Source organism: Enhydra lutris, unplaced genomic scaffold, assembly GCF_002288905.1.
Source record: "Enhydra lutris kenyoni isolate GAN:26980312 unplaced genomic scaffold, ASM228890v2 scaffoldscaffold13, whole genome shotgun sequence".
In the NCBI taxonomy this organism is placed as follows: domain Eukaryota; kingdom Metazoa; phylum Chordata; class Mammalia; order Carnivora; family Mustelidae; genus Enhydra; species Enhydra lutris.
The window spans coordinates 47,622,057-47,647,664 of NW_019154097.1; the positions used below are offsets into that span (position 1 = coordinate 47,622,057).

The 25,608-nt window shown below is 46.6% G+C and overlaps 1 protein-coding gene across 1 annotated transcript; it reads right to left on the reverse strand.

The window, feature by feature from the left end:
• Positions 1-416: 416 nt before the first annotated feature.
• Positions 417-25,197, reverse strand: LOC111145580 (PRKR interacting protein 1). The gene is made up of 6 exons (XM_022500542.1): positions 25,026-25,197; positions 24,225-24,303; positions 22,887-22,987; positions 19,534-19,619; positions 17,992-18,059; positions 417-1,330 (listed from the first exon to the last, which is right to left on the reverse strand). Exons 1-6 carry the CDS (start codon positions 25,149-25,151, stop codon positions 1,215-1,217), a joined length of 576 nt encoding a protein of 191 aa, XP_022356250.1. The 5' UTR covers positions 25,152-25,197; the 3' UTR covers positions 417-1,214.
• Between the last annotated feature and the right edge of the window lie 411 nt (positions 25,198-25,608).

Here is a 25,608-nt window from a genome sequence, read left to right on the forward strand (position 1 = left end):
GAGGTGGCGTCAGAACTGGATACTCAGCGGGGCACCTGGGTGGCTCAGTGGGTGAAGTGTCTATGACTCGGGTCACAATCTCGGGTCCTGAGATCAGGCCCCACATTGGGACCTGTGCTCAGCAGGGAGTCTGCTTGTCCCCCTCTCTGCCATTCGTGTTCTCTAATAAAATCTTCAAAAAAAAAGCACTGGAATACCTAGGTCTTCAGGCTCCAAGCTCTAGCACTGTGGACAGCCTCCAGGGCGAGAGAACACCCATGAGATGCAGGCTGGAGATTCAAAGCAAGAGTCGTGACACACATCTTTCGGGGAGATAAGGAAACCAACAGTACCAAGATAGTAGAACAAAAAATAAACACAAAACTAACCAGCCGATCCCTGGCAGCGAGAGAAACACAGGTTCCAAAATGTACAGCCACGGGGTGTGCTAATTTATTAGCGCTGATTTTCCATTTCAGCTCCCTGGGAAAGAAAAATTCCTGTGGCTTGAATTGCTTAAAGGACAGAAGTGCTCACAGATGTCGCCTGGCTCAGGGTGGGGCCAGGAAAATCCATACTGCAAAAATGAAAAAACAAGTGAAATGCTTCTTAGTTTCCCTTCGCTCCAAACCACTATTTCCTTAATTCTATCACACTCAATAAAAGGCACAAAATATACTTAGAAACTTGGAACGGGAGATAAATAACCCCAACAGTCTAACCCTCAGCTGGAGGAAGTGGGGGTCCTGCAGTGTGGGCTGCCTCAGAGCCAGGGCCATTTCCTTCAGCAAGCCTGGAAACAGGCCACCCTGTCACGTCGCTTCCCAGCCGTCCCTGTAGCTTTGGAACATTAGACAGGTCTGAACAAAACCTGATGTTTCTGTTCTTTACTAAATAAACGTTTCTTTCACAGAAACTGGTCCAAACTCATCACTGTCCAAACAGGAGAGGAGGCACCAGGGGCAGAAGGTGATACGTGTTCCCCATCAGCCGGAACATGAATGAACTCTGCTCGGCGGTGCCCCAAGGGTCCAGGACATGGTCCTCTCTGTCCCACAGGCATGGAGGCCTGCCAACAGGCGGGGCTGTCCACAGTCAGGATGGGTTCCCGCTTGCTTCTCTCCAGCAAGGCGCTGGGAGGAGAACTGAGCTGAAACAGAGCCTCCTTTGGCCTCGGGTTGTGTGGAGGCTTTTCTGAGGCTCGGCCGCAGAATGGGCCGGGCTCCAGACAGCCACTACAGCAAACACTGCCATCGCCCCATGATGAAGCTGGGCTGCTCCTCCTCTTCCTCCTCTGTTCCAGATGCTTCCTCAGAGCTACTGGATGGCTGCTCCTGAGACTGACTGGATCCTGTAATTACACGACATCTGATTAGAGACAAACGGACCCAGAGAACCAAGGGACGCTTTAAAATGGAGGAGCACGAAGGAGAAATTATGAACTACAGGTTGCCCTTGAACAGTGCAGAGGTTAAGGGCACCCATCCCCCATGCAGCCAAAAATCCACACAGAATTTTTTTTTTTTTAAAGTAGGCTCTATGCCCAGCGTGGCTTGAACTCATGATCCTGAGATCAAGACCTGAGCTGAGATCAAGAAGGATGCTTAACCAACTGAGTACCTTGGTGCCCCTTCATGTATAACTCCTGACGCCCCCCAACAGAACTACAAACAGTTTATTGACGAGAAGCCTTACCCGTGACATAAACAGACCACTAGCACATTCTGTATGGGACATGTATTGCGTACTGCATTCCTACAGTAAAGCAGACTTTAAGAAAAGTAAGCCAGATATAACAAAATGTTAAGAAAATCAGGAAAATACATTTACAGTGCTGTACTGTAAAAAAAAAAAAAAAATCCACATATATGCGGACCCACACAGTTCACACCCGTGTTGTTCAAGGGTCAGCTGTAGTTGTTCCCACACAGCGTGAGGAGCCAGAGGAGGTGCTCACGTCGTCAGTCCCATGTGCCACGTCTCGAATATAAAGGGTGGGTCCCAGAACCGGTCTGCCACAGCTGGCAGCTGGATCCCATCTTTGTGAAGAAGGTCCGGAAGCATCCGTAAAGGGAACCCAACACCCCATCAACTGGGCCTCACTGCTTTTTATTTTACTTTTTAAAAGATATTTATTTATTTATTTATTTCACAGAGAGAGAGAGAGAGAGAGAGAAAGAGGAGAAACATAAGCAGAGGGAATGGGAGAGGGAGAAGCAGGCCTCCCTGCTTGGGCATGGAGCCCAATGCGGGGCTGGATCCCAGGACCCTGGGATCAGGACCTGAGCTGAAGGCAGACACTTAATGACTCAGCCATCCAGGCGCCCCTTATTTTTTTCTAAAGATTTTATTTATTGGGGTGCCTGGGTGGCTCAGTGGGTTAAAGCCTCTGCCTTTGGCTCAGGTCATGATCTTGGGGTCCTGGGATCGAGCCCCACATTGGGCTCTCTGCTCAGTGGGGAGCCTGCTTCCTCCTCTCTCTCTCTGCCTGCCTCTCTGCCTACTTGTGATCTGTCAAATAAATAAATAAAAATCTTAAAAAAAAGAAAAGATTTTATTTATTGGGGCGCCTGGGTGGCTCAGTGGGTTAAAGCCTCTGCCTTTGGCTCAGGTCATGATCCCAGGGTCCTGAGATCGAGTCCTGCATCGGGCTCTCTGCTCGGCAGGCAGCCTGCTTCCCCCCCCCTCCCCTGCCTGCCTCTCTGCCTACTTGTGATCTCTGTCTGTCAAATAAATAAATAAAGTCTTTTTTAAAAAATATTTTATTTGTTTTTTGACACAGAGAGAAAGATAACAAGTAGGGAGAAAAGCAGGCAGAGAGAGAGGGAGAAGCAGGCTCCCCAATGTGGGGCTCGATGTGGGGCTTGATCCCAGGACCTTGGGATCATGACGTGAGCCTAAGGCAGAGGTTTTAACCAACTGAGCCACCCAGGCAGCCCCCTCACTGCTTTTTAGAGGTCGCTCCCCCTCCGACCCATGTGTGTCACTCTCACCATGGCAGGGCCATGTCCCCAGCCACCACTTTAACACTTAACATTAGGCCAACAACGCTCCCACCCAAGTCTCAAGCTCTCACGACAGGACTTAAAAACTATGTAGCAGAGGGATCTGCCCACAACAAATATGCCAGCTTCCCGGCTCTTCCCACAGACCCAGAAACCTTCTCTGTTGACACTCCACGTGCATCTCTTAATTCCAATGTTTCCCCGGCATGACTGTCGGTGCCCACGGTGCAGCTGAGCTGGCCAGAAGCCAAGCAGAAAGACAACTTGTTCCCAGCTCCTCCTCCCCCTCCTCCTCTCCTCTCCTGGGGAGCAGGGGCAGTGGGCGAGAGTTGGAACAGGAGAGCCAGAGCCCACAGAGGCAGTCCTGTCCTCCAGCCCCCTGCAGGCACCGTGGGCTCCCCAGGCCCACCAACAGGCCTCCTCCCTGCAGATATGCAGGAACTCGCTCTAGCACCCCCCAGAGCCCCCAGGGACCCAGAGTTGTGCTACTGCTGTCATCACAGGGCCAGACAGACAGCTACAAGGTGGGAGGCCTGGGGTGCCCCGGGCACAGCGCGGTCTACAGTTCACCCTCACACCCCAGGCTGGGCCACTGGAGAGCACTCCTGGCAGAGGCTGGAACCGTCTCTCAGACTCGGTTTCACCGCTTTAGGATATTCCTCCTTCTCCGCAACCTCATGCCGAAAGGAATGAGAAGTTTCAAAAGTACAGTGAGCACGTTTTATTCTTTAAAGTTTATTTCTTTATTTGAGGGGCGGGTAGAGAGAGAATCTCAAGCAGACTCTGCACTGAGTGGGGAGCCCAAAGTGGGGCTCAACCCCACAGCCCTGAGATCATGACCTGAACCAAAACCAAGAGTCCGACATTCAACCAACTGAGCCAGCCAGGCACCCCGAGCCTATTTTAGTAACTAATATTTGTAGAAAAATTCTTATGTGGGGGCGCCTGAGTGGCTCAGATGGTTAAGCATCTGTCTTTGGCTCAGGCCATGATCTCCAGGTCCTGGGATCGAGCCCCGCATCGGGCTCCCAGCTCAGCAGGGAGTCTGCTTCTCCCTCTCCTTTTGTCTCTCCCCCTGCTTGTGCTGTCTCTCTCAAGTGAATAAATAAAATCTTAAAACGTAATGAAACAAAACCCTAAAAAACCTGTTAGGTGCCAGGCACATGCTAAGTATTTCCATACACCACCCTGTTTTATTCTAACGGGCATCTATGAGATGGGGCCACCTGGCCAGCTCAGTCCGTGGAGTGCACAACTTGATCTCAGATTGGTGAGCTCGAGCCCCACGCTGGGCGTGGAGATTACTTGAAAAGAGAAGTCTAAGAGACAAGCACCACTACTCCAGATCCACTTCACAGAGGAGGAATGGAGCTCACAGAGGTTATGTAACTGGTTACTCAAAGTCTCAAATCACTAGGAATCAGGATTCGGACCTGGACGGTCTGGGCCTCCGCCAAACGGTGCCTGCAGAAGTGCACGAGGAAACGGAGGCAAAAGGAAAACCCGGTGGAGACGGGGGTGAGGCGGGCACACTGACTGGATAAGCAGAGTGGAGTCCGTGCACACAGCAGAGGATCACTCAGCGTTAAAATGAAGGGCATTCTGACTCCTGCCACAACATGGATGAACCTTGAGGACATTATGTGCAGTGAAACAAGGCACCACAGAGCCAGGTGCCTATGATTCCAGAGCACGGAGACAGACAGTGACCTGGTGCTTGCTAGGCTGGGGGGAGCGGGAGTTCATGTTTAAGTAGGTACAGTTTCCATTTCACAGGATGAAGAATTCTGGGGAAAGATGGTGGTGACGGCTGCACAACAGGGCGAACGCACTTAACGCCACTGAGCTGTCACTTAAAAATGGTTAAGATGGGAAATGTTATGTGTATTTTTACCACAATACAAAAAGAAAAAAAAAAAAAGGGAATCAGGAAAAGAGAAACTGTGCATACCATGGAAAAATGGAGTGAAAAACTAGGGATGTATCAAAAACCTGGCTCTGAGCCCCCAGACGCCAGGCCAGTACCCCCAGCTCCCTGAGCGTGGCAGGCACAGGAAAGAATGCTATTTCTATGGCACGTGGTATGACTGGTCCAAGGCCTACAGCCTCCGTCTCCACCGCGCAGGCCAAGGGGAACACAGTCCTTGCCACTTGTAGCCCATTCCCTGTATACCAGCGGGGGGCCTTGCTCTAGAACTTGGGCTCCAAGGTGGAAACTGCTGACGATTTTGCTTTGTTCCATAACTTACTCATACTCTGCCTCAAGGTTCTCTAAGAACCACCAACCCCTCCTAACAGTAAACACAACTGATGCATACGTGTGGGAAATACGTTGTCGGGGCCTGGAAACATCACTCTCAAGGAGAGGCTTAGGAATCTGGTGCACACTCAAGTCCTTTGGTAATCCGACAAAGTTATTTCAGTTGCTCCTTCTTTCAATAATATAAACAAAAAATAAAGTGTTTATTACTACTAGGTTTAATATCTAGGACACAAGAATCAAAAAGAAGCCACCCCAAATTAAAACAACAGTGAGACAGCACAACACAGACTAGAATGGCTACAACTGAACACAGGGGCGCTGCCACTTGCTGGGGAGGACGTGGAGGACAGCAGCCCCTGTTTACTTCGCTAGGAGTGCGGGACGGTCCGGCTGCTCTGGAAGCCAGTCTGCCAGTTTCTTACACAGCGAAACACACTCTTAACACAGGAACCAGCCATTACCCTCCCAGGCACACACTCAGCGGACCTGAAAACACCCACGCGACAGTCATGACACAGACGTCTGCAGCAGCTTTCTTCCTAAATCACCTGAAACAGGATGCAACCCAAATGTCCTCTGAAAGGTGACTGGAGAAACCAGCCGTGACCTAGCTGTGGGATGGAAGGCCGTTCCACGATAAAAAGGACGGAGCTATGAGGCCAGGCAAAAGCATGGCTGGATCTTAAGTGCATATTTCCAAGTGGAAGAAGCCGGCCGAAAAGGCCACGTGTTCTAGGACTCCAACTACATGGCATTATGAAAAACGGTGAACAGATGGGTGCCAGGGACTGCGGGTGGGAGGAGGCTGGAGGTGGAGCACAGGATTCTTTTTTTTTTTTAAGGCAGTGAAACGATTTCCCAGGACACTGTAATAGTGGATACAGGATGCCATGCATTTGTCAAAACTCACGGAACTTCACAGCACGAAGAATAAATCTTAATGTATGCAAATTTGAGAAGTTATTTAGGATCCCAGGACGAATGCAAAAGGTGACACATGAATCCAACCCTATACCAAATGGATGAAACAACTTCTGTGAAGCAGGGGGAGAAAAGTGCTGCCCTAAGGAATTCTGGAAATAGTGGCGTCTGTATGACCAAAGGCAAAGGAACTGTACAGAACACCGGACTCTACTAGCTGAGAAAATGGTTTCGCACAGGGAACAGGTTAACAATTCTGAAGGCACCACCCACAGGCACTGGAGCTGGACAACGGGACAGGTAAGCGGTGGAGGGCAGAGGCCAGGCTCCTCACTGTCAGAGTGGCAGGTTACAGGCAAACAAGCTGGAATGAGGCTGGAGGCTCATGCCGGAAGGCTGGAACGATCCATGTGGTCACGGATCGGAGCTGGAGACATCAGGATAAGCTCAGGTTTAGTGTAACCGAGAACAATACACATGGTTATGTCTAGAAATATCCATAAATACGTGTAAACACACTGGTTAGTACGTGCGCATGTTTCCTTGTTCTATCAGTTAAACAAACACCACCACCCAGTGGCAGAGAACATGCCTAGCCCCCAGATCTTGGTTTCTAAAACCATTCCCCAAAAAAGTGAACCAAACCTCCTTGGAGAAATGGCTGGTTCTAGGTCTGGGGCAAGAAATATAAAAGGTAAGTCTGGAATAGGTTATAGTGCCAGAAAGTAAGGATGTGCTTTAAAAAAGAAAAAAAAGTCCAAATCTCTTAAGGAAGGAAGTATGTAAAGGGGCCACACAGAAGCCAAAGGAAAGAGGCCCGCATGACCAGAGCTGGAACGAGCTAAGCGACTAAAGAAGTAAGGGGTGCTGCATTCGACCTAAAGTATAAAATCAACATCCACAAGGCCATACTGATATACACAAGCAGGGGAGAAGAGGACAATCTGTGCAGAAGAATTTCAGATCATCCATGTGGTTACTGCACCTTCACAGAGAGGAGGTGCTAACTCCTCAGCTGATTCACAGTGTGGGCGGCAGGCAGTCACTTCTTTCCAGAAAGTACAGTGTGAGAAAGGGGAAAAGCAGAGTGAATTTACAGTAGACAATCCTGGCAGGCGTTGCCTCTCCGCCAGGCAATCAAGGTCAACGCATCCACAGTGCAAGTCATCTCAATAGTATATAGTCTTGATACAATGGATTAAGAGTGGGACTTTATCTGTGTGGCCTTCCTCCCCAAAATAAAATAACTCCAGGCTAATCAGGAGGAAAATATCAGACAAAACCCAGTTGAGGGACATTCTACAGGACATCCAATCCTCCATCCCTCCAAACTCTCAAAGGCATCAAAAACAAGTCTGAGAAACTGTCAGAGCTAACAGAAGCCTAAGGGTACGTGGTGATTAAAGGTAATGTGATATCCTCGATGGGATTCTGAAGCCAGAAAAAGGCATTAGGTACAAACTAAGGAGATCTGAATAAAGTAGAGACTTCAGCTAATGTATCTATCAATACTGTTCATTAATTGTGATAAAATGGTTAACTTCAGATGTTAATAAAAGGGAAAGCTGGATATGGAAATCCTTGGGATTATACTATCTCGGGACTTCTCCTGTAAATCTAAAACCATTCTAGAAATTTTTTATTAAAACAAAACAAAACAAAACAAAACACTGCCCTACACTCATAGAACTGGATTTTACAGTGAAATTATGTTGGGAAGAATTTCCTACCCTACCCTTCAAGGTCCTTCTAGCTGGACTAAGAACCAAATGACATGAGACATTAGTGGGAGAAAATCAAATCTAGTTTTTTATGTATGGGGAATGTGGACAGACACAAAATTCCAAAAACAGGCAACAGGAAGGCTTAAGTGACATCCTGAGCACAGGAGAGGGGTAGGAGTCTGAGGATACAAAGAGGCAGAAGACCATTAGCAGGAAGGTAACAGGAGATGTTTGGAAAACAAAGTGTGCCCTCTTGTGCAGGTAATTTCTGTTCTGTTCTGTTCAGAGCTCTGTTAATAGCTCTCTTCTTGGTACAGCAGGCAGTTGACGGGGAGGTAAAGAGCTTTTCCTGAATCTGCTGGGTTTTGACTGCTTCTAACTCGTGAAAATTAGTAACAGGAAACTTTACCAAAACGGAGTTGAGGGGGGTTGGCGCCGTACCCTCACCATCAGCTGCAGACCCAACAAGAAGAGAGGGACTCAATCTTTTCTGTGGATACTGCTCTACTGTCCCGGCTGGAGAAAGAAATGCCTTCCACGTACGCCCCTGCCCCAAAAGCTTAGCCAATGAGAAGCCACCATAGTTTGAATTCCAAGTTTACTCTACTGAACTTTTAGTTTATAACAGCCTTCCTAACTTACCCCTTTTCTCCTCAAAAGCATTTCCTCAGGGCACCTGGATGGTTCAGTTGATTAAGCCTCTGCCTTCAGCTCAGGTCATGATCCCGCAGACCTGGGATTGAGCCTCACACGGGGTTCACTGCTCAGCGGGGAGTCTGCTTCTCCCTCTCCCCTCTGCCTGCCCCCTACCCCTGCTCATGCTTGCTCTCTTTCTCTCTCTCACTCTAATAAATAAATAAATAAATAAATACAATCTTAAAAAAAAAAAAAAAAAAAAAAAGGCATTACCTCTCCTTTGTTCTCTAGACTTGCCTGCGCTTTGGGAACAGCTTGTTTGGGCCAAACCGCAATTCTCTTATTCCTGAATAACGCCCTTTTTGCTGGTCAAGTAACTGGCAATTCTTGTGTTTAAGGTTAACAAACTCAAAAACAATGTTCATGCCCACGTGGCCCATCTTGGGGCAGCCTGACCTTGGCTCCTTCAAGAGATAACCACATTAGGTGACTTAGCAGAGTGTCCAAACCAAGTAAGTGCACAGCCCTCTGGGAGCAAGGCGGAGGGAAAGGCTAGATGGTTCGGTTGCGGAGGGAGGGTAGGAAAGGCTTTAAAAAGAGAGAGAACATGGCAAGAGGAAGGTGTAGGATGACGAGAAGGTGCAGTATGACTGCAGGAAAAGGTGCAGATGGGGAGCCAAGCAGCAAGGAAAAGGACAGAGCACAGAGCCCGGAGCATGGGAAACAAGGAGGAAGAACAGAGGTGTAGGGCACCTGGGTGGCTCAGTGGGTTAAAGCCTCTGCCTTCGGCTCAGGTCATGATCTCACAGCCCTGGGATCAAGCCCCACAGTGGGCTCTCTGCTCAGCAAGGAGCCTGCTTCCTCCTCTCTCTCTGTCTGCTTCTCTGCCTACTTGTGATCTCTGTCTGTCAAATAAATAAATAAAATCTTAAAAAAAAAAAAAAGTCTCATGTTCCATCAACTGAGCCAGCCAGGTGCCCCTGTTACACAAAATTAAAAAAGAAAAACAAGTAAAAAATGGAGTCATTTGCCCCCACCCCCAAAAGCAAACCGAGACTTAATTACTTTCAATCTATCCCAGGAATGTGACCTTTTAACAGCTGATCTGAAATTTCCTGATCAACACTAGAGAGGTCATGTGCGTGACTAAAAACCCGGCCATTAATTTCTTGCCCCACCCTCCTTCCAATAAAAACCTTCCTTTTTTATACCTCCAAGGGGCATCTCTCTACTTGCTAGATGGGATGCTGACTCATGAATTGCGTAATAAAACCAATTAGATCCTTAGATTTACTTGGATGAATTTTGTTTTTTAACAATAAGCAAAAGAACAAATGACCGTCTAATCTCTGTTTTAACCAGAGCTTTGGGGACTGTACAGAGGTGGAAGAAGTGGGGGCTGGGCTGGGAAGAGAGTGGAGGCTGCCACCCTGGCGTCCGGCCAGATCTGGATCTGGATCTTTGTGCGGTTTTTACTAAATCCCCAATGAGACCAAGACTGCTTTTGAAGTCACATTCCTATCCACATGGAGGAATAATTTTTAAAAGCCAGTGCTGGCAAGGAAACGGCAGAAGTGGAGACTGCTGCGTGCTGTTGATGTCAGTAATAATTAGTATGACTCCTCTGGAAAGAAATGTATTTCAAGAGTCATTAAATCTTTTTATACTCTGTGATCTAGTAATCTCCACTGCTGGAAATTTGTCTTAAGGAAATAAACCATAAAGGGGGTACATAATATTCACTACAAAGTGTCTTCTAAAGAAGACAAAAATGAATCAATCTAATGTTTAACAAAAGGCAAAGAGGTGTGTCGCAGCGTGACAACTGCTGGATGTCGTCAGTCACTCAACAAATTATGAAGGACAGGAAATGCTCACGGTATTAAATATGCAAAGTGGACAACTATTCACACGCTACGCAAATGACATGCACGTGCAGGAAGAGACAAAGCAAATGGACAGAAAGAGAGGGGACTGATTAGTAGGATAGTATTTGAGCTGTTTCCATTACTGTTACACTATTGTTTACATAATATTTTAAAATCTAGGAATCTGAGATTTTATTCCTGTATTTTAGGAATACCAGGTAAATGTCACTGAATGTAACTGAAACTCATTTATTTACTTTTTTTTTTTTTAAGATTTTCTTTATTTATTTGACAGAGAGAGAGATCACAAGTAGGCAGAGAGGGAGGCAGAGGTGGGGGGGAAGCAGGCTCTCTGCTGAGCAGAGAGCCCAATGCAGGGCTCGATCCCAGGACCCTGGGATCATGACCTGAGCCGAAGGCAGAGGCTTAACCCACCGAGCCACCCAGGCGCCCCTCATTTATTTACTTTTTAAAGTTTACTTGTTTTTGTAATCTCTACACCAACATGGGGCTTGAACTCATAATCCTGAGATCAATCAAGAGTCACATGCTCTTCTGAGTCAGCCAGGTGCCCCAAAACGGATATTAACTTTAAAAAAAAAAAAAAAAAAGAACAGATTAAGAAAAAATCCTTCCTTGTACTATGGAATTATAAGGACATGGGAAAATATTTATGAGACAATGTTATGTGATAAAATTAGAACAAATATAAATACAGTATTTACATAAAGAGGCTTATGTGATATATATTTAAAAACAATTAAAAAAGTCATTTAAAATGTCAAAATGACTTTTTAGTCAGGATTATAGATAACTTAAATTTTTGACTTTATTCTTCTATGCACACTCCAAAAACTTCTAAAATACTCATATATTATCTTTATTCTCTCCCTCTCTTTTTTAAAGATTTTATTTATTTATTTATTTGACAAAGATCACAAATAGGCAGAGAGGCAGGAGGAGAGGAGGAAGCAGGCTCCCTGCTGAGCAGACAGCCTGATGCAGGACTCCATCCCAGGACCCTGAGATCTTGACCTGAGCCAAAGGCAGAGGCTTAACCCACAGAGCCACCCAGGCGCCCCACCCTCTTTCTTTTTAAAAAGATTTTATTTAGGGACGCCTGGGTGGCTCAGTTGGTTAAGCAGCTGCCTTCGGCTCAGGTCATGATCCCAGCGTCCTGGGATCGAGTCCCACATCGGGCTCCTTGCTCGTCAGGGAGCCTGCTTCTCCCTCTGCCTCTGCCTGCCATTCTATCTGCCTGTGCTCGCTCGCTCTCCCTCTCTCTCTCTGACAAATAAATAAATAAAATCTTTAAAAAAAAAAAAAAGATTTTATTTATTTATTTGACAGACAGAGGGAGAGGGAGCACAAGCAGGGGGAGAGGGGAGAGCAGAGGGAGCACACTCCTTGCTGAACAGTGAGCCTGATATGAGGCTTCATCTCGGGCCCTTGGGATCACGACCTGAGCCAACGACAGCCGCTTAACTGATGAAGCCACCCAGGCGCCCCTAATTAGCTTTATTCTCAAAAGGCACAAAGCCTACAGATAGTTTTCCAACATAGCAAATATAAGAATTTGGGCACTGAAACAACGGTTCAGTCTAAGACATATACTCAGTACCTTCTGAACACCAGATACCAGCTGAGAGAGAAGTCTTAATCCAGGCAATTTTGTCGCCTCCCCCCTCTCAGCCCTCCCCCGAGAACATCTGGCGAAGTCTGGAGACATCTGCGACTGTCAGTGACCAGGGGGCGGCGGGCACGACTGCCATCTAGTGGGCAGAGTTAGCAGCGAACGGGACTCAGCCCCTCACAACAAAGAATTCTTCCGCCCAAAATGCTGACAGAGCTGAGCCTGACAAAGGGCTCTAGACGTACCTTGTCACGAACCACCCGAGGCCGCCCTAGGCTTTTCTGGTGGGCCGGCCTGTTGGGATTAAGTAACGCTGGTTTGGGGAGTTCAAGGTTTCAAAATAATCCACACTGGCTTAACGCCATCCCATGGGGTCATTCGGACTGGTCATCTCCACTGAATCACTGGACCAGTGTGGACAACAAATGGGGACAGTTTCTCTCCAACAACAGAACAGAACGCCCAGCCTGCTGCCTGCCCCTCACCGCTTTCTAGAAGGGCTTAAGAAGCTGCAGTGATCTTCCGTCCAAGTTCCTCAAGAACCCAGTGGTGCCCTGAAGCCACCTTGTGGCCCAACCCAGTACCACCACACTCAGTTTCTCTTCATGTCAACCAGACAGCAAGAAAATCCATTTTCTCTTTCACAAAGTGAAAACTGAGGAAGGAGCCAGAGAAGGCACACACATCGCCTTCCCGACCAGCACCCTCTCTCCCGCTCACCGGTACAAGGCCTACCCGGCCGTGTCATCGTGCTCGCCGCCGTCTAGTCCGGGCAGCTGCTAAATTCACGATGACGCGTAAGGGCAGGGCCCACGTCCTACAACAGCGATTTTCAAATTTGCTGGATGGTAGCCCACAGCCAACACAGAAACTGAAAGAAAATTTCACAGATCCCTTTATCCAGAGGTGTGACGCGCTCGGACGATTTCTAGCCTGCTCTATTCACGTTGGGAAAAACGACGAACGACAGCGGCAACCTGGAAACCGACTGCAGGACTCGGCGAGCAAAGATCACAACCTCGGTGTGACAAAACACCGTGTTACAAGGTGTGACTCCACCTGGGCACAAACACTGTCTTTCTGACAGAACCGAAGCTCGAGACGTGGGGAGGGGTGACGGGGGGGCAGTGAGAGGCCCAAGGCCGCCGTCAACAAGCTGGAGGCTCTGGACGTGAGCTCCCTGGGAGCACCAGAGCCTGCTCTGTGAGCTCAGATCCGCTTTGCAGCCTCGGGCAAACTGAAGAAAGGTTCCAGAAAACGGCAGGGTCCATGCACCTAACGTCTAAAAGAGGTTAGAGGAGGAGGATTTGAGAGGCCCCAGCTCTGTGCCAGTGCCACCGGTCTCCTTCGATCACAGAACTGATGACTAAAAAGTTACAACATGACCCCTAAAGACCCAATACAGTTCATTAAGTACAAATACAGAGCAAACTAACCTCAGTTTCCTGTTATGGAAGAGTTTTTAGACGCACTGCTGAGGGAACCCCCCGAAATGTGGTGTGTATCTCAATTACAGCAAGATGTCTGGCAAAGTTATCAAACTGTAGACTTTTAGATCTAGAAAGTGCTTATCAATTATAAGCTAAAAAAAAAGAAATCTGCTCAAATAAGAGAAGCCAGATGCTCGAGGTCAGGGTGAGCCGGAGGGAGAGCTAAGCCTAGAACTTACGTCTGCTGTACCCATTCCACACCTCAAATTACCTCTGAATTTCTTATGACACGTCTGGGAGTAAGGGAAGAAGAGGGAGTCTGGCTGATTCTTAGCTGGAGAATTAACTCCACCCTAAAAGTCTTAGTGAACGGGTCCCTGCCAGCCAACACGGAGCTCCCCCGGGGATGCTAGAGGGCTCAGGCCCTGGCCCAGGCCCAGTCTGGCTCAACATTTTCATTAATGACAAAGGAGTTATGTTTATCAACTCTGCCCATGACAACCCCAGAAAGTCATGGTAACATGCTGAATTTCAGAATCAGAACTCAAAAGGATTTTGGAACCTGAATCAGCACCAGGCTGAAATGCAAAAGAGCTACAGTCCCGCGTTTAGATTCTAAACAAAGACAGAAACAGAGGGTTCTAGGTAAGATAGAGCAAGCACATCTGACTCCTTCTCTCCACTGAATATCGCTATAGGATGTGGACAGAATGATGGACTCTTTTTTTTTTCCTTAAGATTTTATTTACTTATTTGACAGACAGAGATCGCAAGTAGGCAGAGAAGTAGGCAGAGAGATAGAGGGGGAAGCAGGCTCCCTGCTGAGCAGAGATTCTGATGTGGGGCTCTAACCCAGGACCCCGAGATCATGACCTGAGCCGAAGGCAGAGGCTTTAACCCACTGAGCCACCCAGATGCCCCAAATGATGGGCTCTCGAAAAGCAAGCAGATTAGGGGAAAAGACCAGCATACAAAGTGCCATGGGAACACCTCTGAATTTCTGAGGACTCTTCCCCTCAGTACCCCCAGCCTGGAGTCGGGGCGATTTGACATGCAGTCATGGAGCCCAGGCAGCGAGGGAACTTCCCAAGAAACCCTCTGGTTCTGGTCTGAGGAGAAAAAAAGGGATTCCCGATGCTGAGAGTAAGGGAAATTCTTGGGTCTCCTTTTTCCCCATTCACTCAGACCCTAGCGCTCAGGCAATCCTGCGCGAGTTGCCGTGGCAACAGCACCTGTGGTGGCAATGGGGGCTTGCGGGCACACACACTTCAGAAGAGGGGAGCCTTTCTTTCTGATCAGAGGAGCTGTGGTCTTAAGATGGCCAGGGAAGCCCTGCTGCCTTTCTTCTCTGTCCTCCCACTGCTCAGCCCCGGAGGCAGGCACAGCTGAAGGCAGCATGTGCCAGCCTGTGACTAAAGCCCCAGTTTTCCGGCTGGGGGTCTGAGAAGGGGAGTCCCAGGAAACCAGAAAGTACAGCAGAGCTCACGGAGAAAAAGGAGGTTAGAAAAGACACCGTAAGTCATTTCTGAACTCCCGGGCTCAGCCTAACAGCACAAGCTTGGATGTGGCCGGAATCATCATACCGAACAGTTCAAGAACCGAACTCAAAAGAACTAAGCCCTGCCTGGCCACTGGGTGGCACACGCAGGACACACCTGGAGAGCAGGGCGACGCTCGGAAAACCGAACTGAATGTGGAACCACAACTACAGGAGGCTAGGGAGAACCTGTGTTCTGGAACACAGCCAGGCTGACTACCTACTAAAACAAATACCACCAAGACCAAAGCCTCATAATATAATATTCAAAATGCCCAGGGGATGGCCTGGGAGGGTCAAGTCGGTTAAGCGTCTGACTCTTGGTTTCAGCTTAGGTCATGATCTCAGAGTTCTGGGATCAGGCCTGCTCAGTGGGGAGTCTGCCTGTCCCCTTCCCTCTGACCCCCAGTCCAGTTTGTGCAATGTCGCTCTCTCTCCAATAAATAAAACATTAAAAAATGAAAGTCAAAATTATAGAACTTCCTGGAAAAAAAAAAAAAAAGAGTAATTGCGATAAAAAATTCACTGGGTAGGATCAACAGCAGAATAGAAATGGCAGAGGAAAGAGATAGTTTGAAGTCAGATCGACAGGAATCACCCAACAGTTAGAACAGAAACAAAAGACTGAAAAAAAAAAAACCTTCCAAATTTGACAAAAGACACATATGTCTAGATTCGAGTAGTTCCATGAATCAAACAGGATAAACCCAATGAAATCCACATATAGACACATCATAATCAAACTGCTGACATCTAAAGACAGAAATCTTAAAAGCAGCCAGAGAAAAACAATGATAGAACAATTTGAATGACTACAAAATTTTTATCAGAAACCGTGGAAGACGGAGAAAGTGGAATGGCATTTTTAAAGTGCTAAAAACAAAAAAAAAACCAAAAAAAAAACCACACACACCCAAAAAAACCTGACAAAACTGTCCACCCAGAATTTTGTATCTAGTGAGAATGTCTGTCAGGAACAAAGGTGATATGAAGACAGCCCCATATGGAGAAAAGCTAAGGAAATTCATAGCCAGCAGACCTCTTCTAACTGAATGAATAAAAAGGTTTTCAGAGAGAGGGGAAATGATGCCGCAGGCAAGCTTGGATCAAGCACTTCTGGGTTCCCCCATGTGTAGGGAGGGAGAAGTAGTCTGGGAAAGTAACAGTGTAGGTCTATTTGAGGAATGAGTTTTTAGCATCACATTTTCGTGTAGTAAAATAAATTACTCTAAGAAATAGTAGGAAATAGTTTAGAACTACACCATATACAGTGTGTCACGTAGTATGTTCGTAACTTACAAGGAAACAGGTTCTGGAAGGGACAAATCGTATTTAGTGTATCAGGGAAAGTCTCACTTCATCTGAAGACCAAAAATCACAACTGTCCTCACAGGAGCCACGGCTGGTCAATCAGGGAAGCGCCACCCATTCAGGACTGTGGTCTGCAGCTGTCATGTGCTTGGTCTCTTGGCATCCTTTATCCTTCCCACTGGAGACCGCTTGTTCCCTGACTCTCAGCTCACGGGCTCTCAGGCGAGTGGCTGGCATCTCTGGCCATGTGACGGGCGCAGAGGCGGACAGGACTGGTAGCACAGTGGGATGCTGATACACGACTCAGCCCCTAGTCCTCCCTGTTTTGTTTTTTTTCTTTTACGATTTTATTTATTTATTTGACTGAGAGAGAGAGATCACAAGTAGGCAGAGAGGCAGGCAGAGAGAGAGCAGGAAGCAGGCTCCCTGCTAAGCAGAGAGCCCGATGCGGGGCTCGTTCCCAGGACCCTGAGATCATGACCTGAGCTGAAGGCTGAGGCTTAACCCACTGAGCCACCCAGGCGCCCCCCTATTCCTCCCTGTTAACAAAATTTCATCTTAGTCTAAGGTGGCAATGTACCCAGCTTCCAGGGATGAATCCTGACAGGTTACAAAGATAGTCACAACAATTCTGTTTTCTATTCATCTAACCTAACAGCAGCAAGGAATGGCAAAGTGACCTAGCACTGACCAATGAAATATAAAATGACATCTGTTGGGCACTTTTGGGGATCTTTTCTCTTCTGTTACAAATAGGAAAAAAAAAAAAAAAAAGACAAGTACCACTTCTTTCCCCTTTCTTTCTTCTTTGAACACTGGTCTGATGGCAGGAGTCGCAGCAGCCATCTCATGCCCACAAAATAAAGGCCAAGAGAACTGCCGGGATACTGGGCCTGACGCTACTGAGCTGCTGAACCACATGGCTGCCCCCTTCCACCAAATTTCTTGTCACATGAGAGAAATGAACTCCTCTTTGTTTAACTACTGCTATTTGAGTTTTCTGTTTCTTAGAGACCAAAGCATTCTGGTTCTGTTTTGTTTTTTTAAAGATTTTATTATTTGACAGAGAGGGAACATAAGCAGGAGGAGTGGTAGGCAGAGGGTGAGGGAGGCTCCTTGCTGAGCAGGGAGCCCGACTGAGCCCACTGAGCCGACTGAGGCAGGGTGCAGCCCCAGGGACCCGTCAACCACCGGGAGAACATGTGCCTGCCCGAGGACAAGGGGCCAGGGGACAGAAGGAGACAAAGAATGCCACTGACATCACTGAGTTCCTCTACTAGCCATCCCTGAAGGGAGGTCTGTCCTGACTTAACATAAGCCAGTATCTTTCCTTCTGTTTACCTTTCTGACACTTGCAATTAAACAAGTCCTAATTAATAGAAATAAGTCCTTGTCTCTTCAGTGGCCAGCCAACCAGCTCCAAACTCTAAATCTCTCTTTTTTTAAGATTTATTTGACAGAGAGGGAGAAAGAGATAGCGAGAGAGGGAACACAAGCAGGGGTGTGGGAGAGGGAGAAGCCCCGACGCGGAGCTCCATCCCAAGACCCTGGGATCATGACCTGAGCTGAAGGCAGACGCTTAACAACCGAGCCGCCCAGGCCCCGAATATCTCATTCTTGACAGGTCAGCCATGGTGACCAACACCAAGAAAGATCACAACCTAGAAAAGTAAGTACCACTCACCTTCTTTTTGTTTCTTCTGTTCAACTTTCATCTTCTTTGCCAATAATTTCTTCTCTTTTAACTTCTGGCTATAAATATAAAATACATGAATTCCTTTACTAACTTACTGTATGTTCTAGAAAATAAATATCTACTTATAGGGTGTTTAAAGACCTTATAATAACACAAACACTATAATAATGAAAAGGAAGAAATACTTTCCCATGATTCTGCTACTCCAACACCACCAATATTACCAAGCTGTTTTCTTCCCGAATCAAAATGAAATCGTTTGTGGAGTCCTGACGTGACTACTGAAAATGTTTTTCATTCTGAGATATTTAGGGACTATTTTTATTTACTTATTTTATTTTATTTTATTTTATTTTTAAAGATTTATTTATTTATTTGACAGACAGAAATCACAAGGAGGCAGAGAGGCAGGCAGAGAGAGAGAGGAGGAAGCAGGCTCCCCGCTGAGCAGAGAGCCTGATGCAGGGCCCGATCCCAACCCTGGGATCATGACCTGGGCCGAAGGCAGAGGCTTTAACCCACTGAGCCACCCAGGCGCCCCGACTTGTTTATTTTATTTTTTTTAATGACAACACTTTATTGCAGTATCAGCTTTCTAAAGCTGGTGGAGACTGAGCATTTCCATGTGAAATGTTACAGCTTTACAACTTTTGTTTCTTATTTAATTTCACACACAGAAACAAAAACATGGTAAAAGAAAAAAATGCAAAATAGCTAGAAAAAAAAAAGATGTAACCAAGCTGTAGCATACAGACATGCTCTGTAACTAAATTTACTATGCATATCAGAAAGCAAAAGAAACGGGGTGCCTGGGTGGCTCAGTGGGTTAAGGCCTCTGCCTTTGGCTCAGGTCATGATCTCGGGGTCCTGGGATCAAGCCCCGCATTGGGCTCTCTGTTCAGCAGGGAGCCTGCTTCCCCCCGCCCCTGCCTGCCTCTCTGCCTACTTGTGATCTGTCAAATAATTAAATACAATCTTTAAAAAAAAAAAGAAAGAAAGCAAATGAAAGTCTATCTCAATAAATTAACAGACTGCCAGAAACAGACTAAGAATTAGGAACTGTTTTTAGAATCCTGCTTAGTTCTCCAAAGGACAAGAGAGCATTTACTAAAACACACACACACACACACACACACACACACACACACACACACAGTCTACATAATGATGTAATGTCACTGAGGGAGGTCACACACCCTAATTTAAGGAAGAAGCTAAACAAAGTTTGCTCACAGCATACTGTTAAACTCGATGTTAAAATACAGACGTGGAGGAAACCTAGAAATCCACCTGATCGCCCAGGCGCCGACCTGAGCTGCGGAGAATCTGTAACGGGGAGATATGGGGGGAAGCATCAGCAGTAAGTGACTTAGTCTCTCAGATACTCAGATATCTCAGGTCGTCCGTCTACTGGGTAACAACCAAGACCTCGACAGGTCATACAATGAACTTCTGACCGCAAGGACTACTCAGCTCTCACATTTCCCGCCTTTAGGCTTCATTGGTTAGGAAGAGCCACAGAGCCCTTACCGCTTTTTCCGCCGCTTTGCCGTCTGCTCCTCCGCAGCAATTTTATTCCTCTCCAGTCGCTTCTGAAACTCTGCATCCAATTTTTGCTGTGAAAAAACACATCATTTAGACAGACTCTGGGCCACGGATGAGAGCTCTAGAAGTCACACCACTGGGGGTGCTGTAGGCACACCACGTCTGCAGGGCCATTTTAACTGGAAGAGGTTGCCCCACAGGTGGGGCAGGAATCGATATACGGCTTCCTGCACTCGGATGGCGAACGGGACTGCTTCGGTTCAGTAAGATACCCTCTTGCCCAAAGAAACATGAGAGCGTGAGAAAAGGCACAACTACTGGTTATGTAGCCAGGGTCCTGGCGAGTGTGCTATTGTGATTTATAGTAAGAAATCTAGGGGCTCCTGGGTGGCTCAGTGGTTAAGCATCTGCCTTCAGCTCAGGTCATGGTCTCAGAGTCCTGAGATCGAGTCCCATGTCAAGCTCCCTGCTCAGTGGGAAGCCTGCTTCTCCCTCTCCCACTCCCCCTGCTTGTGTTCCCTCTCTCACTGTGTCTCTGTCAAATAAATAAAATCTTAAAAAAAAGAAAGAAAAAAAAAAAAGAAATCTACACAACTGATCTTCGAACACTGGTGTGCACTGATGGTAGCCGAGCCAACTGCCTACTCTGTTTCCTTCCCTCTAAAGTAGTTTAAAAATTTAAACAGTGCTTCTGATAGTTTTTACATAGAGTTTTCTTATTCTTGACAGTGGAAAACCCACCATGGTGACTAGGTATAGCTGTGGGACAAGCCACCACAAACTCCCCACTAGAATTGACAATGTCACAGGCAGAGGATGGCAGTAGCTACAAAAGAACCACCAACGGCTGGGGACCAAGACAGGCCGCAGGACAAGCAAACACCAGGTGAAAACCACCACGGCAATGATTCCATTGCCTTCCCAAATCCTAAAGATATTTTTCAAACTCAATTTTGGCCATTCCAGTGAATTTTTACTTTCACTTATTTTCTCCTGTGTCATGTCTATCTCTTTAATACTTTTTTATGTTTTAACATTGTTTTTCGTTGGAACTGTTTTATGTTGGAAAATTTCAAACACAGAAAAGTTGAAGGAATTATGCACTCCATATGCCCACCACCAAGATCCTACAATTGACATTTTGCTCCTTGCTTTATCACATCTGTCCACCCAGCTATACCACTACCCATCCATCAACCTGTCTTTTTTTTTTTTTAAGATTTTTATTTATTTATTTGACAGAGAGAAACCACAAGTAGACGGAGAGGCAGACAGACACAGAGAGAGAGAGAGAGAGAGAGAGAGAGAGAGAAGCAGGCTCCCAGCTGAGCAGAGAGCCCAATGCGGGACTCGATCCCAGGACCCTGAGATCACGACCTGAGCCGAAGGCAGCGGCTTAACCCACTGAGCCACCCAGGTTCCCCTGTCTTTTTTTTTTAAAAATACATTTCAAAGTAAGCTGCGGACACCAGGACATTTCACCTGCAAAGATTTAAGCATGCATAGCATTAACAGGGTTTAATACTTGTTAACAGTTTTTCTATTTTTTCCGCTTAAGGTAATACATACAACAAAATGCTCAATTGTGAGTATACTATCTAATCACACTAGAAAGTTCTCTCCTACCTCTCCCTATGCAACTCCCATAGACAATCGTTCTGAAACACATATATGGTTTAACATAGGTTAGTCCTGCCTCTTGTAGAACTTCGTATAAATAGGACCATATGACAGGCTCTCTCATGCAAGGCTTCCTTCGCTCAGCACAATGTTTCAGGGATCATCGTATCATTAGTCTTTTCCTTGTGATTGCTAAATAGTATTCTATTTGAATGAATAATCGTTTTAATTTTTTTAAACGTTGTATTTACTTTATATAGGAAGAAATTCTACAGTGAGTCTTTTTCAAACCAAATTACCAGAAAATCAACTGTTACTGGATAAAGTGATTTCCTCTCCTTTTTACAAAGCGAACATATACCACCGTAAAGTATGTAAAGCTCTCTAAAACACACTGATGTATTCAAGGAAGTAACAGGCATCGTGGTTAGACTGAGAAAAACGTCTTTTCCAGTGCATGCTGTAAGATTAAGAGCAAGGGGCAATCTCTCACACGTTAGGAAGAGAGATCAGATATGGAAAATCATGAAGAATTAGCCAAATAATATTTGTAGGGTTTTTTGGTTTTGTTTTTTGTTTTTTAAGATTTTATTTATTTATTTTGAAAGACACAGAGAGAATGAGTTGGGGGAGCTACAGAAGGAGAGGGAAGAGCAGGCTCCCTGGTGGGCAGGGAGCCCGATGCAAGGCTCGATCCCAGGACCCTGGGATCATGACCTGAGCCAAACGCAGACGCTTGACTGAGCCACCGAGGCGCCCTTGGTTTTTATTTATACTCAGGTGGGAAAATATAGGAGTACTAAAATGTTAGTATTTTTTTTTCTGATTTTTACTAATCGCCAGTAATAAAATATAAAGGAGCAACTAGCACCACTGCAATCAAAAAAACATGATCTTTGAACAAATGTGAGATCTATACCAAATCTCTAATCATCACTGAGAGATTCAGAAAAAAAAGGAACATTTCTAGAGAGGATGCCTAAACACTGTAACATCCATCCTCATTCAATTTAAGTTATGGACTCAACTCAATTCTAGTTTAAAAAAAACAAAACAAAAAAAACCAACAAGATTTTCTGGTGTGGGTAAAGTAACTCCAAAGTTCTATCTGAAAACTAAACAAAATATCCGAAGAGTATTTTTTAAGAACAACAAGAGAGAGGTTTTGGGGTCTCCTGGTCAGGTGATAAAAAGCTTAATAGTTCTACATTACAATTTCTAAGGCTATTCCCAATTCTTGGTTAGTATTTCACACCTGCCATGAAGAAATGCCAGCCTCTAACTAGACCACTCAAAGAAGCAGACACATGAAAGCACACTGCTATTCACACCAAATGCACAGCTACAAAGAATTATAGGAATTCAGCCAAAAAAAGAGAGAGAACAGAAATAATAACTCGAGTGATGTGGGAGATCCTGCTTTCTGTTCCATTTCAGGACAAATGGCCTGGAGGGGAAAGGGGACTCTCCTGTCCCTTCTACGCACAGGGAAGTCTCCCTCCTCTTATTCATCTCCTAGTGGGAGCACCCTGATGTGCTGAGTCTGACCAATGAATAATCTGGATCTGATGTCTGTTTCCCACGCTGACTTTAGAAGGCAGCCTTCACACAGGCCAAGAACCAGGTGTTATTTTCTCTTCTTTAAATGCTTTTTCCTAAAAGTCCTAAGTGCACATTGCCCAAACCCAAGGGGTCAGCCAGCCTCTGTGCTCACTGACCTTCTCCGCCATGGCATCCATGTAGTCCTGTCGCTGGTACTCTCTCCGCCGCAGATGTCTGTACACGTGGAACTCTCCACTGCCAGCCCCAGCGCTCGAACCTACAGTCAGGAGAGTCCAGAGTTCTTAATGAAATCCAGTTACCAACATAGCCTACCCTTAATCAAAAGGGACCAAAGAAAGAAATCGGAAGTAATCGAAAGGATCACCCCCCATTGTATTCCAGAAGCTGGCACAGTGACTTGCCTAGCACGGTAATCATTAAATAGTTGTTGCATGAATGTTGAATGCGAAGTCACTAGTAATTCCATTCTAACACACTAAGAGGAGGAACACACTGTGGTTGAGAGATCAGAAACCTAGAAGATAGCTTAAGACCTTTACCTCCCCTGTCAGATGATTTCACATTTGATATCCAGCTGAAAAGATGTCCATGTATATTAAGTTTAAAACAAAGCAAAAAAAGTTACTAAGTAATTGTGTTGAACAACCAACAACCAACCATTTTTATAAAATCATTTTTTCTTAAACCCAAGTGGTTTTGACTAGTTTGAAAGGCTGTATCAGAATGTTACAAATGGGGGGCACCTGGGTGGTTCAGCTGGACTGAGCAGCTGACTCCTGATTTAGGATCAGGTCGTGATCTCAGGCTCCTGAGACTGAGCTCCATGCTCAGTGGGGGGTCTGCTTGGGATTCTCTCTCTCTCCTTCTCCCTGCTGCAGGCAAGCACTCGCACTCTCTCTCTCAAACAAATAAATAAATCTTTAAAAAAAATGTTACAAGGGGAATGGTGGAATTATGGGGGTTCGAAATTTTTCATACCTCTGTTATTTATTCTTCTTTATAATTAGTACGTTAGTTTACAACCCCAAAACCATGTTAGAAAAAAACCAACACGATGCATTATTTAAAACAATGCAGAAGAAAATTCTCTAGTGCCAAACTGTAAGCAACACCCCTTCTTTTTAAGTACAAAATTACAGAACCAGGGCGCCTGGGCGGCTCAGTGGGTTAAAGGTGGCTCGGTGGTTGTTAAAGCCTCTGCCTTCGGCTCAGGTCATGGTCTCAGGGTCCTGGGATCGAGGAGGAAGCAGGCTCCCCGCGTCGGGCTCTCTGCTCAGCGGGGAGCCTGCTTCCTCCTCTCTCCCTGCCGGCCTCTCTGCCTACTTGCAATCTCTATCAAATAAATAAATAAAATTTTTTAAAAAAATTACTGAACCAGTGAACTCTTTTTTTCCTGTTAGAAATCTAATTAACAAATACTAACTGCAGGGTTTTTACATCTATGCTTCAAAAATTATATTCACCCACACACACATATCAACAGAAGACATTACCCATTACATCTCGAACAAATTCTGGGGGAGGCCGAGGTGCCCATTCGCTCATTTTTTCTGGAATTGGAACTGCTTTGTCCTGCAACATTTAAACACAGAGGCATCCTTAAGTACAAAGCTGCTGACAAATTCACATCTCTTTGAGACCAAAGCATTTTAACTGGATGGGTGAAATAAGACTGCTTTGCTCCTTGGACCTAAAGCTGATTTTCTTCCCTTAGATTTACTCCATCCCCTGTACTCTGGGTTCTATCACAGCCCATAGCCTCGCCAGGGCTACACCTAACTTTCCAAAGCGGAATTCAGAAACGTAAGTCACCATTTATGGCTGGAAACCTCTAACCTTAACTCCAGGACACCCGGAGTCAACCCTTTCTAGCCAAGGCTGTAAGAAGAGACCTCATCCAATTATTTTTATGACTTAAGGGACCGAGACCCTGACGGGAGAGTGACTTGTCCCAGCTATGTAGGCCAATGCCCCTCTAACAATCGATGCTGTTTAGAAGAAAATAAACCCTTGTGTCGACCCATAGATTCTATCTTTCCTGTCAGCGCTTCAGTTCACAGAAAGGTAAACTAGGAGTGCCTCAGAGCACGGGAAACCGTTCCACAGCGCCCTCACCCCGCCTGGGCTCCAACATAAGGCCAGGGGAAGCTCACTATCTCCGGGGTAGCCTACTCCTTCCTAGGGACTGGCCCTGGGGTTCGGGTACTGAGTTTCTAAGTCTGCAGCCAGGGGAGGCGGGCCCGCGGGTTCCCGAAAGCGCTGGAAGACGCCGTCGAACCAGCGCCTCGTCTTACCGGGTTCTTCATGAGCCGCTCCAGCTTGAGCTTCTGCTCTTCGGCCGCATTCTTTGGGATGACGAGCGCTTGCGGCTCTTTCTTGGGCCTCGGCGGTCGCACTGAGGAAGCAGCCGAACTCGCCATCACAGCTCCCCTTCACTCTCGGCGAGCGACGACGGCGCGCGCCTTTGACGACCCGTGCGCCCGTGGCGCAAGCGCAGTCCGCTAGCGGGGCGGGGCTGGGGCGGAGTCCCAAGCCGGAAGTAGGCTGCTGAATATTCATGAGCTCGAGGCCGAGCGGGTTATCGTGATCAAAGCCGCTTGATTTCATTTCCTGCGTCTGAGCAAATCAGGGCCGACGAGCCCCCACGTTTCTCTGGGAGAGGTGGCCTTGCACGCCCGAGGCTTCGACCCCAGGCGACCTCTCCAGTCCGCGTGCGCGTCGTGGCTCCGCCGGCAGCTCTGCTAATGGCTCTCAGCATCCCCCTCCCGCCCACGGGTCTTTGTCCCCGCGGTTCCTTGGGTCTGGTCCATTCTCCCTTCTATTTCTGACAATCTATTTAAAACAGCGCAGACTTGTCACTGAGCTCCCTGAGGACTG